Source organism: Talpa occidentalis, unplaced genomic scaffold, assembly GCF_014898055.3.
Source record: "Talpa occidentalis isolate TD23 unplaced genomic scaffold, MPIMG_talOcc4v2.1 talOcc4.6, whole genome shotgun sequence".
Lineage (NCBI taxonomy): Eukaryota > Metazoa > Chordata > Mammalia > Eulipotyphla > Talpidae > Talpa > Talpa occidentalis.
In genome coordinates, this window is record NW_023604972.1 from 118,897,083 (window position 1) to 118,912,403 (window position 15,321).

General features: G+C 36.8%; 1 protein-coding gene across 2 annotated transcripts in view; it reads left to right on the top strand.

Moving 5' to 3' along the window:
* TTC33 (tetratricopeptide repeat domain 33) overlaps positions 1-11,373 on the top strand; it is a 28,807-nt gene extending 17,434 nt beyond the window's left edge. For both annotated transcript variants that reach the window (XM_037529569.2, XM_037529568.2), the window contains exons 3-5: positions 3,391-3,472; positions 4,876-5,007; positions 5,833-11,373. In XM_037529569.2, the coding sequence (XP_037385466.1) occupies positions 3,391-3,472; positions 4,876-5,007; positions 5,833-6,186 (568 nt within the window). In that variant the 3' untranslated portion in view covers positions 6,187-11,373. The remainder of the gene's footprint in view (positions 1-3,390; positions 3,473-4,875; positions 5,008-5,832) is intronic.
* Positions 11,374-15,321: the final 3,948 nt, after the last annotated feature.

A 15,321-nucleotide genomic window follows, 5' to 3' on the forward strand; every position in this document is an offset into this window, starting at 1 on the left:
TCTGTTCTCTAACCAGGCATATAAGAGTAGAGTAACTTTGAGGGTATGAGACAGTGATGAATTCAGTTTAGATAAGTGTTTGAAATATAGGTTAACCTTCTCTTGATCTTCTGTCTCTGCTAATCACAGAAAAACTTGCTGAAAGTTGCCAGCATTCATTGTCTGGCTTGTTTATTCCAGTTCACTCTTCAGTCTGATTTCTGTTCCCACCGTCCTAAGAATCCTGTTTGGTCAGCAGAGGCCTATCTCTGCGAGGTACAGCTCATGGCTCTCTCTGTGATAGACTTTCTCTTGGTTTATATGAAATCACACATTCTCCTGAATTTCCTCCTCCCTCTCTTTGCTTCTCATTTTGCTGGTCTTTCCTTTTCTGCTTGACCTCTGAACTTTAAAACTGAGTTGTGCTATCTATCTCATCTGCTCTCTGTGTTATCTTACCCATTCCCATGTTTTGTTTCGTTTATTCTTAAAATCATTAGTGAAAAGAAAAGGCAATAAATGCTCATGATTTTAAAAAGAAAATGCAATCTTAATGAAGGATAAACAATGAAAAGTAAGTCTCCTTCACCCCTCAGTGCCCTGGTCTCTTAGTTTACTTTCTCACAGGCAACCACAGTTACCAGTTTCTTGATGTCCTGTCAGAGATAATCTTTAGATTTATAAGCATGTGGGTCTGTTTATCTATAAAACATTATAAATGGTAGCATTCTAAATATATACACCATTCTCTTCCTTCCCTTTTTTATGTAATGTATCTCAACAATCATTCACCAGAGGCAGAGTCAGGGGCAGAACAGGCAGATCTACTGAAATACACTGCTACACTGCTGAGGGGAGCAGCAGGCGAGATAGGAGAGATCTGCTGCACCATGTGGGTCAGCTCCCTGGCGGGGGATTGAACTCATGCCACAGTGACTGTTGATAGCTTCACAGCACTGAGACTTTAACCCCTATGTCACCAGATACCTAGAGGTAAAATCCATTACGTATGGAAGCCATCAGCATGTAGGTTCCCTCATCAGTTTCTCATTCTCAAGAGAGTGCCCACTCACTCCCTAGTAATTTGTCAGATTTACCTGTTAGGTATTTCTCTAGTTTATGATTCTTAATATCTTCTGCTGTAGTTAAACTGATCCTGACTGTAATTCTATTTTTCTTTCTCTCAAGATTCCAGGGGCCAGTGTGCTCTATAACTTCAATTCACTAAAAGTATTTTGGACATACATATAAATACCACTGCCATCCCATCTGTTGAAAAAGTTCTGTGAGCCAACTAATACTAAGAAAAATAATGCTGTATATAGATTTTAAAGGTTATTTATGCATACAAGAACTGGGGTACAGGCCAAAGGTGGGGGTTGGGGGTGAGAAGATTCACCAGAGACAGATTGGAGAAACAGAATAAGCAGATTGACTGAAACACACTGCTGAAGGGAACAGCAGCAAGACAGGAGAGGTCTGCTGTACCATGTGGGTATCTCCCTGGCCAGGCATCGAACTCATGCTGCAATCACTGTGGATAGCTTCATAGGTTGCATCTTAACCCCTTGAACCACCAGGGAGGCGCATAATGATATTTTTTACCTTAATAAAATTATTCATATGGGGTAAAAAAAGTATTGTTTACTTTCTGTTGCATCTATCAATATTATGATGTGTATATTATTGGGAGTCCTCTTTAGTGATATTGAGATCAATTACAGGGCTTGGGTGGAGTGTCAGCCTTAATTCTCCACTATATAGTTCTGCATCCGTCTTTTCCTCTGACAGTTTTAGTGCTCATTGATGGTCATTGCTTAGATCTATTAGTATTTCATAAATAAATGATTTTAAAAATTGTAATATTCTTCTTGATTTATTAGTTATTTTTCCTCCATAAAGAACTTTTTCTCATCAACTAGTTAACTTGGAAATACAGTTCATATAGGAAAAACATAATAAATGCATGATTATTTTCCCTTTTTATTTATCAGCTTACAATTTAATGTATTAATCTATTGATGCCTTATCAAATTTCAGTGGTAAACAGTTCATTCTATTCATTCTGTGTAGGGGACATATACACGTACATTCAGTTTGTGTGTGTGTGTGTGTTCATGTTCCCATCCAAAATCTTTCTAGATTATAGTCAGGAATGAAAATGGGTGGGTTGTGTATATCTTCAATTTAGTCCTTGGAAGCAGAACTAGTAGCAAAACTAGTGCAAATATGCAGGATAAAATTTGAGCATCTTATAAATGAAGAATGTTCTGGTAATTAGAGCTCTCTCCTCCTAGAAATACTCAAGTAAATGAGTTAACCTTGTGAAAATGCTTTGGTTACACAAAACTTTGATTACACATAGGACTTCATCATTCCTTAAGTTTATTAAAAAAGAGAATGTGCGCTGCTGTGCTTCTGCAGATTTGCACAGAGTGTGCGAAGACCTGCTTGGGGCATACTGAACCTACAGTGTCTGTGGGACAGCTAGAATGAGATGTCAGTTCGCTAACATCTGGGTGGCTCTGGAAATCAAAAGAGAGATTAGTGAAAAGAAGGGGGTGGAAATTGACATCTTCACAATGTCCCATTACTTACAAGCTTACCATGTATTGACAGTAATGAACAGGCATGGTTTCTGTACTAACAGGAGCTTAACAAACAAGGAACTTCAAACTGGAGAATCTTTACAAAGTTATTTGGCAACTTCTTGAATGGTAACTTTTTTTAAAATTTATTTATTTATTCAAGCACTGGGTACAGTTAGAAGTGCGGGAGGGTGAGAGAATTCACCAGAGCTAGAGCAGGGAACCGAACAGGCAGGCAGACTGATGAAATACACTGCTGAGGGGAGCAGCGGGTGGCAGGAGAGGTCTGCGCGCCATGTGGGATCCTCGCCAGTGGCTGGGTGGCTGGGGATTGAGCCGGCGCTGCAGAGCCTGCGGGCAGCTTCACAGCCCAGCATTCAACCGCTGCGCCACCAGGGGAGGCCCAATGGTAACTTTTTTTTAATGGTATCTCATGTCTGTGCTAGCTGGTTTGCTGCAGTAGAGTCCAGAACTATAACAGGATCGTAAATTCCTCAGAGAAGCCCATTATTGTACACCTAAAATGACTGACAACAAATATAGACATGGAAGTCTGAAAAAAGGTGAAATTCTGGTAGTAGTTTCTCAGTCTAGAAAATAACATCTCAGAGAAAACTTTCCAAGATCTCTTATATTTGTATGTATATTTTCTCCTTTGCTGTCCTTTCTCTTTATCTCTTAAATTTTACTGCTTTTGTACCATCATCAATTTTTGAGGACATGTTTCTTGATAAACAATTATTCCTTCCTATCTGATTTTTAAATTTGGTCATGTATTCTCAAGGACTTACTGAAAATATGAATGTAACTTTAACAACCACAGATATCGAGAGGCAATTCAGAAGTGGGATGAAGCGCTACAGTTAACCCCAGATGATGCTACCCTATATGAGATGAAATCACAGGTAATGATTGTGTCGAATTTCACTTGTACTTTGAATTTCAATGACAGATGAAAATAGCATTTCCTTCCACTTTTTCGAACATAATTCATTTGGGGAAAAAACATGTCCCCAGTATGTATGGCTCTGCCTTATGCATAGTGGTAGAAATTTGCTTCTTTTCATAATAAAGTCAGCTGTTATTTCACCCTGCCTATGGCAAGATATGAGCAGTTGGTTATCTTTTAAAAAAATCACTGGCGATGTTTTGTATAAATGAAATGCATTTGCTTTCCTTGGAAATTAACTATAGTGGACTTAGTAGTTTACTTAACTTCTTCAAAGTGAGGATTGATTGAGTTCTGGATGATGGTATCTCTCTAAGGATGGCCTCATCCTTAGCAAAAGTCAGAACATCCTCAATTTATTGATAGTTTAACAATAGTATTTATACTGAGAAAATAAATTTTTAGTATTTTGTGGAAAGTCTATAAAGAATACCTTGGAGCACTTCCGTTATCCAAGAGACTTTTGAAGTTTCAAACAGCATTGAACATTTTTGGCAGGGAATAGTTGTGATTAATTCAGCTTTGATCCATACAACTTTCAGATACTGATCTCAAATATAGGGCACATCCTTTAGATCAGCTTTGATTCTAATCTATCCCAGAAAAGCCCACATAAATTATGTGCATTGAATGAAGTACCCTGAGGATCTTCACTTGGATAAGTTTTTAATTTTCAGCCTTGAATCTGTACATTTCAAATGCTTGTTTTATAGCAAACGGTACAAAATGAATTACTTGATTTGGTCCTGTTAATGATGGTTGTGTCACAAACCTTGTGGCATGTGGATGCTTCCAAAGGTTATAGCTAAAATCCAGCCCTTTTCATAGATTGAAGTGTCTTGAAATTTCCTATTTTTTAGATTTCTGTTGTTTGAAGAACCCAGTAATGGGGTGTTTAAACACTGTGGAGTGTTTAAATGATTTTTGTTGCAGGAAGATGTTCACTAGTGACAGGATGGGTCACTGAACAAATTTAAATTACCCAGTTTAGCAGCAAGACTTGTGGTTCCTAAAACCACATTGTAAGTAGAATAAACAGAAATAGAATTGAGAGTTCAAAAAGCTCTGAACCATCATGGCTAGAATGTGACTACTGGTTTTAACCAGATGGACAGTAGGGTCCAATGGTTAGAAAGGAAATAGCTTAGGGTTTTGTAGTTACTTCAGGACTAGGAAGAAGAGTATAATTCTTCACCCTGAATGGCAGAAGAGGGGGTCAAAACCACTGAAATGCTATGTTTACCACGCTAAAAAAATATTTTTATAAATGAAATGGGTTGTTTGCATGTAGTTATCAATTCAGAGTTTGCTAGTTTTTTTGTATTACTAACAGATTTTGTTTCTTCTTTTTGACTGTAGGTCCTAATGTCTCTTCATGAAATGTTCCCAGCAGTTCATGCAGCAGAAATGGCTGTCCAGAGAAACCCACATTCTTGGGAGTCTTGGCAAACTTTGGGACGTGCTCAGCTTGGATTAGGAGAGATAGTCTTGGTATGGAAGGCAGATTTTTTTTTTTGTTATAATGATGAAATTTTCTTGTGATTGTTAATTTTGATCAGCTGAACAAAAGGACATAGTCATTTATCAATCCTGTCTAAAAATAAGTACAAATTGCATTTTTTTTTAAAGATTTATTTGTTTATTTATACAAGCATTGGGTACAGTCAGAAGCGTGGGAGGGTGAGAGAATTCACCAGAGCCAGAGCAGTGAACAGAACAGACAGACCCACGAAATACACTGCTGAGGGGGAGCAGCGGGTGGCAGGAGAGATCTGTTGTGCCATGTGGGACCCTCGCCCTGCTGCTGGGGATCGAAATGGTGCTGCAGAGGCTGCGGGCAGCTTTGCAGCCCAGTGCTCAACCGCTGCACCACCGGGGGAGGCCCCTACAAATTGCATTTTAAAAATAGTAACTCATAAACATAGAACAAAGTACACAGGTTTTATTTTATTTTATTTTTTTTTTTAAAAACATATTTGAGGACATTTTATTTATTTATTTATTTAAAGATTTATTTATTAATTTATACAAGCACTGGGTACAGTCAGAAGTGCGGGAGGTGAGAGAATTCACCTGAGCCAGAGCAGGGAACAGAACAGGCAGACAGACAGAGGACACTGTGGGCGCAGTGGGCGCGACAGGAGAGGTCTGTGCGCCATGTGGGACCCTCGCCCGGAGGCCGGGGATCGAACCAGCGCTGCAGAGGCTGCGGGCAGCTTTGCAGTCCAGCGCTCAACCGCCGCGCCACCGGGGAGGCCCCAAAGTACACAGGTTTTAAAACAAAGAAAATGAAAAACTGATCATTTTGTTCCCTAGGCAATTCGGAGTTTTCAAGTAGCCCTTCACATCTACCCAATGAACCCTGAAATATGGAAAGAAGACCTTTCTTGGGCAAGAACACTCCAGGAGCAGCAGAAGGTAGCACAGAGGATTAAAAAATCTGAAGCACCAGCAGAAGGGACACATTTCTCACCAAAGTCAATTCCTGACTATGACTTTGAAAGTGATGAGATTGTTGCGGTGTGTGCAGCTATTGCTGAAAAACAGAAGATGGTTTCAGCAAATAAAACAATGGTTATTGTATCAGCTTCTGGGACTGTAGAGACTGTAACTGAGAAGGAGGATGGTGCGTCACCACCAGATGGCTCTGTCTTTATCAAAGCCCGATGAGGCGTGGTGGGAATTATTTAAATCTCTTTTTGATTGCCACTTGAAGCTAATTTAGGTGTAGGGACATTTACTGTGGAGGAGGAGGACAAACTTCCTGTTTGTAAAATTAGTTTTTCAGATGAGGCATATGCAAACTAAATGGTAGAAGTATTGTATAGTGTTTGGGCTATGCTTGGGTAAGTTTTGATGAAACTTCTTAAGATTAGAAATCTGAATACAGTGGTTTTAATGAATGAGCTTAATTTGATCCAGATATATAAGTGACTACATTTTAAAGACACAAATTGAAAACTGGCTTCTTGAATGTGAAAACTTGATGGCCGGTGTTATTAAAACACTGACTTGTTGACTTTGATATTAAGTAGTGATTTCTTTCCCTCCTAGAAATATGACAGCTGTTACTATGCACTCTTAAAGCTTTTTGTTTCATTAGCGTGTGTCACAAAATTGGAATACTTTTCATGTTTTATTTTGATTCAAAGTTGTCATTTGGTTACCTGCAGAATCTTTGAAAGTTCAGCTGAAAATGCATGCATGCAAATGTTTACATTCGGAACATTTTCAGAAGTTTCTTTTAATTCTGATTTGTACTTACGTTTGGACTTTAAAATTATTATAACAATAGTAATTGCTGCTCTGAGTCCTTTATAGATGTGTGAAGTACTGATAAATGTTAGAATGATGCTTTTATTTTTTGTTATTAAAGTAATCAAGTTGCTCTTACCATAAGCAAGTCATTTTTAATATGTACATATTTTTAAAATGAATGACTCTTAATACATCATAAAAAAATGAGTGCTATATTGTCCCAGACAAAAACAGTGTTTTCTTTTCCTAATTTTTAAAAGTTTGAAGCCTTGAGAATAACTTACATCTTGCTTATAGCTTTCCAGCTAATGAGTTTGGAATTGTTTTTCTAGGTAACTCTTGGAAATACTCAATGAAATGAGAAATAATTTTAAGTGGCTAAATTGTCTCTTTCTAAAAGTTAAAGAAACAGAAGGGATGTTAGTATTAGAGTATGAATGAGTGAATAACTTAGGCACAATATACACAGACTCTGAAATATAATTTATTGCAAAGCTATAATGAAGACAAATAAAATCCCATGAGTAGGAAAGGATATATGGAAGAGATCATGCATGGAAAGGCCACAAATACATCTACAAATCAATACTGTCATTGTTAATGTGAATTACTATTTTTATACTACTTGTATTGTAGTCAGTTATATAAAAGTGCTGGGTACTGTTTGTTCTGACACTCAGGAAGTTCTTATTGGTGTAAAATTAATTTTACCTTTGTTAGAGCTGCAAGTAAATTACTCTATCTTAAGGACTCTACCTTGCCCTTTGGGACTGTGTGTAAGTAATGGTCTACATTTTTAGAGAGGATTGGATTTTTTTCCTTTTATTAGAATGCTTACTTTCTTTTTCAAAGTTGGAAAAGCCAGAACTTGCCATGCAAAGTATTATTTTTCCTCCTAAGTTATATGGAACAGTCAGTTTTGATTAAAACAGGTCAGTTTAGAGGCATCAAAACCCCCTGTGAATATTAATTATATATATTTTTGTTTTAATAAGGGATATTCTCAAAAGGTAGATGATTGGGTGTCTAGAGACGTGAGCACTCAACATTTGGTGTCTTGTTTTGGGTCATGGGTATTTGTTTCTAATGTATTCGTGAATAAATCTTTTCTGCATTTTGAAGATTTGCTTATTTTGTGTTACTAGCTTTTGAAAAGTTTGATGTATTTAAATTTCTTTTTGATGTGAATATAAAATATGTAAAGCACCTTGTATATGGTATGTCCCATATGAAATATTCAGTAGATGCTAGCTAGTTCAGTGAAGAACTTGAGTTATCTTGCAGATATACAACCTTTGTTTCTTTTGATTTTAAGAAAGGAGGATGATGTCTGTAATCTCTTCCTTAGGTGGAAGAGAGAAGTAACTCCTGCTGATGTTATAGCACAGATGATTATAAGTTGGGGATTGTTTCTTGCAGAAGGTTTATGCCTCATCCCCAAAAGAGTCAAAACCCAGAATGGAGTGTATGTAGCTACTAGATTCTATTCAGGAACCTGGTATTTCCTCTGTGTTAACTTTGGAAAGCTAGTTTGGTCTGACTTTAAGGCATCAAAGGTAATTTAGACATAAGGTGGAAGAGAAAAAGTGAATTACAGAGAGGGAGGCCAGCTCACTTTTCCATCCCCTGATGGAAAGAGTTAGTGAACACTCATATATGCATGAAGAAAAAAAATGTGTACAGTATTTTATAAGGATATGATTGCTGATATGCAAATCTTTACTAAGCTTATTAACTGATAATATATCCTTTTGATTTTGAAAGAAACAATTGCTATTCATGATAAAATGTTTAACTTTCTGAGATAACACTAAACACTAAAATTATATTGAATATGATGTGCATTGTTCCTACTTGAAAATTGTGTGACATAAACACTCATTAGGACACATCCAGACTGAGAATCTGAGAATCACACTATTCTCTAGACAGCAGGTTCTGAAATTGTAGACTGTCTTAAATGGCTAAAGAAAATGCAACATAAACACTGAAAGGTCATGCTAGATAGAGAGCAGAGAATCCAGATCTGTATTTGGGGCTAAAGTATGTAAAGTAGCTAAAGTATGTAGGGCTTTTGAATTGACAAAACTATAATGAACACTTGAATAAAACAGCAACACCTTTGTCTCAGGAAGCTAAGTGTTTCCATGATTATAACTGATCAGTGGGGACTTTTTCAGGTTGAAAATGCTTCATGTAATGATACCAAAATCTTGTTTCACCACCTTTCCAAACAGTAAGAAAAGAATCACTTAATTTCAGACTTCATGAGTCAGAAACCCTTCTAAATTCACCTGAACCAGCCATTTTTGAACTTTGATTTTGTGACCTTCAGGTATCTAAATGAAGTTATGAGTTGACTCAAGAACCATAGTTCCATAATTACCTTCAAATTTATGGATATTTAAATCTTGTTTTTTCCTAAGAGATTATTATTAAACTGATGGTGTATTTTGTAATTGATAGCATTTTAGATGGAGAAAGCAAAGTTTTTTTTAACCCAGTTATAAAATATAGAAATTAATAAATGATTTACTCATAACCAAAGTAAATTAAAATAAAATATGCCATTTTAGTCACTTCCACTTAAGTATGCCCACTTAAATGGAAGTGAAGGGGTGACCCTATATTTAGTGTACAATGAAGTGTGCCTTAATGTGTGTTTTATGTGAACTTCACCTGTTCTGTGTGCCAAGCTGAAAGAAAGTTTTAGAACTGCTGGTCTGGGGCCTCCCCTGGTGGCGCAGCGGTTGAGCGCTGGGCTGCGAAGCTGCCCGCGGCCTCTGCAGCGCCGGTTCGATCCCCGGCTGCCAGGCGAGGGTCCCACATGGCGCGCAGACCTCTCCTGCCGCCCGCTGCTCCCCTCAGCAGTGTACTTCGTCAGTCTGCCTGCTCTGCTCTCCCCTCTGGCTCTGGTGAATTCTCTCACCCTCCCACGCTTCTGACTGTACCCAGTGCTTGTATAAATAAATAAATAAATCTTTAAAAAAAAAAAAAAAAAAAAAGAACTGCTGGTCTGCATTTTGTTGGGAAGGCAGAGTGTGGGAATGGCTTCCTTTCTTTGGACATACATTGACCAAGGAATTCTGATCTCTCCCTTCTCTTCTCCCTCCCACTTCTCCAGGAAAAGCAATGTGGGGGAAAGAACTGGACTTGCAAACCCTCTTCTCCCCCTTTTTTTGGATTTGTCATGCTTGCGGAGTGCCTGTGCTGTGTTTGCTTGCTAGACCTGCTGTGGGCTTTGCAGTGAAGGCCCGCCCCTCTCCCAGGGGACATGTGCAGGACTGGCCTTGCCTTGGTGAGCAGGTCTTTCTAATTTGGGGTTCAATTATTACATGGCCATTGTTGACACAGACCTAACCTGGCCTTATTCTCAGTGATAATTCTGACATTGAACCTGAATCTCCATCTGCCTGACTCTGTCTATAGTTGCTCTAAAGTCAGGAAGAGACAGGGTATTGTTTCAAGACTTCCTCACATCCTAGCGAAGATTAGTGCAGATTATATTTCAAAGTTAGTATGAGGCAAGTTAAAATGCAAATTGGGAAGATTTTTTCTAACTTAAGGTTTTTAAAAATGTAAATATATTTAAAATGGTTAATGTTAATTATAAGGCAATATGTAAACTTTTGTTCAGAATATTTAAAAGGTCTACTGACTGGGAATTGTGGCAAACCACAATTTTGACTATAGATTTAATTGGAAGGAAAGAATATGAAACAAATCATGTTTTCCACCCACCCTGTCAACCTTTTTTGAGTAATTTGCTTATAATAAAACATCCATTTTAAGTTCACAGTTTGAGGAATTTTAACAAAAGCAAGTACTCAGATAATCAACAGTACCATGAAGATGGAGAATGTTTTCATTACTAATTAAGTTTGTAGTGTTAATTTGCCATTAGTTCCCCTTCCACTCTAACAATCAGCACTGTTCAATTACTGACCTTTTCTTCTGTGACTATAAATTAGATTTGACTTTTCTGGACTTTCAAGTACATCGTACAATATGTACTTTGTGTGTGACCTTTTTTGCTGAGCATAATAGTTTTACAGTACTTTCATGTTACTGTGTAGATCTAATATGTTCCTTTTCGTTGCTAAGTATTAACTCTATTGTATGGATATATCACATTTGTAGCTATTCATATCGTTAATGAAACATTTAGGTTGTTGATGATCACCTTAGTTGATCTACATGAATAAAGCTGCTATGTATATACATCACAAATCTGTGTGTGGATATATGCTTGTACTTCTCTTGGGTAAATACCTGAGGATGGACTTGCTTTCGTCTTACAGTAAGTCTATGTGGAACTTTGAAGGAAACTGAAGCTTTTACAAAGTATTGTATTATTTTGCATTCCTATCAGCAATATATTAAACAAATTTCATTTGCCCCATATCCTTGTGAATTCTTGGTGGTATTACTCTTTTTAATTTTAACCACTTTCGTGGTTGTATGGTGTTATCATCGTTGTTTTAATATGCATTTCCCTGATGATGCTGAACATATTTTCATATGCTTATTTGACATTTATATATCTTCTTTTGGTAAGTGCTTGTTCAAACATGTTGCCTGTTTTTCATCTGGCTTATCCTATTGCATTGTAAGTATTGTTTCAATATTGTAAATAAAATTCTTTCATGTAATATGTATATTAATATTGTCCTGATCTGTTGCTTGCCTTCTTATTTTCTTAATGATAACTCTTAAAGGACAGAAGTTTTTAATTTTGTTCAAGTCCAATTTACATATATTTTTTATTTTATGGTTGTGCCTTTTGTGTGCTGAGAAGTCTGCATATTCCAAGAGCTGAAAGATTTCCTGTTTTTTGCTAGACATTTTACAGTTTTAGTTTTTATAATTAGGTCTGTGATCCCTTCCAAGTTATTTTTTATGTATGTGTGAAGAAAAGTTTAAGGTTCTTTTTTTGATGTCCAGATATTCTAGCAGTATTTGTTGAAAAAGTTATCTTTTCCCATTGAAATACCTTGATAGCTGTGTTGAAAATCAATTCACTGTGTATTGAGGGTCTCTAGAAACTCTACTCTTTTTACACTGATTTATTTGCCTTATGCCAATAGCATGTTGTCTTTATTGCTATAGCTTAAAAATCAATGTGACTTTTTCCCACTTTGTTTTTTTCCTCCAAATTGTTGGGTTATTTTAGTTTCTTTGTCCTTCCATGTACATTTTAGAATCAATTTGTCTGCATGAATGTCTGCTGGGATTTTGATTAGAATAGTGTTTGTAGATTTGAGAAAAATTACCTTCTCTTTGAATCCACAATCATGTCATGGCTCATTGTTTTAGGTTTTTAATTTTTCTTAGTAATGTTTTTTAGTTTTCCCTAAATACGTCCTACCCATATTTTGTTACACTTATCCCTATTTATGTTCTATGATGCTATTATAAGAAGTGTTTTTAAAATTCCAGTTTCCAATTTGATCTATATAGAAATGCAATTGACTTCTATATTGACCTTGTAGCTTACAACCTTGATGATTTATTGTATTAGGTTTTTTGTGCATTCTTTAGGATGCTCCGATATATTGTCTTTGTGAATACAGTTTTCTTTCTTCTCCACACTTTGCAGTTTTTCGCCCTCTTTTGCCTTACTGAACTGTCTAGAATCTCTGTACAATGTTAATTAGAAGCTGTAAGAATGAACATTTTGCCTAGTTTGTAATCTTACAGCTTTTCACCATTAAGTATTATGGTAGTTGCAGATTTTTGTACGTCTTATATTAAACTGAAGAAGTTCTTTCTAGTCTGCTTTCTACCTTTTATCATGAATGGCTGTTACATTTTGTTAAGTTTATTTCCTGTGGCATCAAATGATAGGATTTTTTTCTGTAAATATGGTGAATTACATTTATTATTATTTTTTAAAGATTTATTTATACAAGAACCGGGGTACAGGCTAGATGTGCGGGAGGGTGAGAGACAGAGTGGGGAACAGAACAGGCAGACTGACTGAAATACACTGCTGAGGGGAGCAGCGAGCGTGACAGGAGAGGTCTGCCCTGCCATGTGTGTTGCTCCACGGCCAGCGGGGATCGAACCGGCACTCAACCGCCTGCACTACCAGGGAGGCCCTACATTTATTTTTCAAATGTTGAGTCAATTGAGTTTCTGGATAAACCCTGCTTAGGATAATCCTTTTTAGATGTTGCTTGATTCAATTTGGTAATATTGATTCAAATTTGTAATATTTTATTAAGAACTTTTATGTTTGTTTTTATGAAAAATGTCAGTTTATAGTGTTCTTGTAAAATCTTTGTTTAGTTCTTGAATCAGGGTAATGGTAACTTCATAAAAAATATTGAGAAGTATTTCTACCCACTCTTTTCTCAAAGGGTTACTATAATTTTGGTATTTCTTTCAATTATGTCTAATAGAATTCACGTCATGCAACCTAACCTCCATTTTTTTCCATCAGGAAGGTTTTTAACTACATATTCTGTTTAAAAAATAGCTATAGTGTAGATCTTATTATGTCACATTGATACTATGGTTTGATTAAATCTAGACTTGCATTGCTTATGTTAAAGGAATGAAGTCTTATGTCTTTTAGAATTTTTCATATTTCATATTCTATTTATTGCACTTAATGTTATTTATATTTCTCTGTATCTACAATTCCTGTAAATCGACAGATCTATCTGAGGCTTAGTCAGATTTGTTCAATGATTTTGGCAAGAATACGACATGGGTGGCCTTGAGTAATTAGACCAGAATGTAAATGTATTTTGACTGACTTGCTCTCTTTTTCCACTAATATAATTATTTCATTGAAGGCTACAAAATGGTGATACTTGTTTATCTTTTGGTGTCAGAAAACTTACTTGAGAAAAAAAGCTTTCCTTCATCAACTACTTTCTTTCCTTAGAAAACAATGGAGGAAAGTTCATTTATGAAGCTGAAGCTTTGTCCTACTGTTTATTTAACACGTTTCCAAAAAAAAAGGTTAGCTTCCTCTAAAGGTGACAATGAGGTATTTTTTTTTTTTTTTATAGAGGCATGTTTTATTTATTTATTTATTTGTTTGTTTTGTTTATACATGCACTGGGTACAGCCAGAAGAGCAGGAGGGTAAGAGAATTCACCAGAGCCAGAGCGGGGAGCAGAACAGGCAGAAGGACCGAAGTACACTGCTGAGGGGAGCAGCGGGCGGCAGGAGAGGTCTGCACGCCATGTGGGACCCTCCTCCGGTGGCTGGGGATCAAACCGGCGCCTCAGAGGCCGCGGGCAGCTTCGCAACCCAGCGCTCAACCGCTACGCCACCGGGGAGGCCCGAGGTATTTTGTTTTTATATCATAATGAAGCTGTACATCAAGACATACTGATGTTTCAATTCCAGCAATTACCCACATTCAGGATGTATACATTCTGTATTTCAGTACTAAATGCTGCAATGTTTTCAAAGCAGTTGTATCAATTTTTTATCCCATTAACAGTGTAAACTAGTATTTTTGGACTATTAAATTTTTGTAAGTATGATTTGTATATAAGGGTGTAAATCACTGATTACACGTACTCATTTTAGAAATTTATGACATGAGTTCTTGATGAATGATTTTTAGCTTTTTAACATTCTCCCAATATATTTACTCCATTTCCAATAAAGTTGGTGATAATTTTGACTTCTATTTTCATTATTTAGTGTGGTTATGTAAATATTACACATAGTTGATCTCACCTATATTTTCATTTTTCCTTCCTTGTACATTTTTTTTTTTCATGGAGTTGGTCACTGCCTGTTCTTTGTATTATTAATTTCCCCCTTAAAAACCATTAAAACAGGGCCTCCCCGGTGGTGCAGAGGTTGAGCGCTGGCTTGCAAAGCTGCCCCCAGCCTCTGCAGCGCCGGTTTGATCCCCAGCAAGGGTCCCACATGGCGCACAGACCTCTCCTGCTGCCCGCTGCTCCCCTTAGCAGTGTACCTCCTCACTCTGCCTGTTCTGCTCTCCGCTCTGGCTCTGGTGAATTCTCTCACCCTCCCGCACCTCTGACTATACCCAGTGCTTGTATAAAATAAAATAAATAAATCTTTAAAAAAAAAAAACATTAAAACAAATGAAATACTGACTCATGCTACATGGGTGAACCTTGAAAACATAATGCTGTGTGAAAAAAGTCAAACATAAAGGCCACATATTATATGGTTCTATTTATGTGAAATGTCCAGAATAGGCAAATACACAGACATGCAGTGGTCACCAGGAACTGGGGGAGATGTGCCTAGGGAGTGACTGCAAAGGGGAACAAGATTTCTTTTTAGGGCAATGAATATGTTCCGGAATAGACAGCAATAATGGTTACACTTTGTGGGCATACTAAAATACAGGCTGTACACCTTAAATTTTGCAATATGTGAGTTCAATTTCAATTAAAAAACAATAAGCCAGAATCAGTGTGTTCTGAATGTTGAACCAAAGTAATGGATGAAAGAGATTATGCTTTGAGTGTTAGTAATGCCAATTTTCAAATAAGCCTTTTGTTTTTTCCCATGAACGTGGATGGTGAACATATGTGTGTGTTG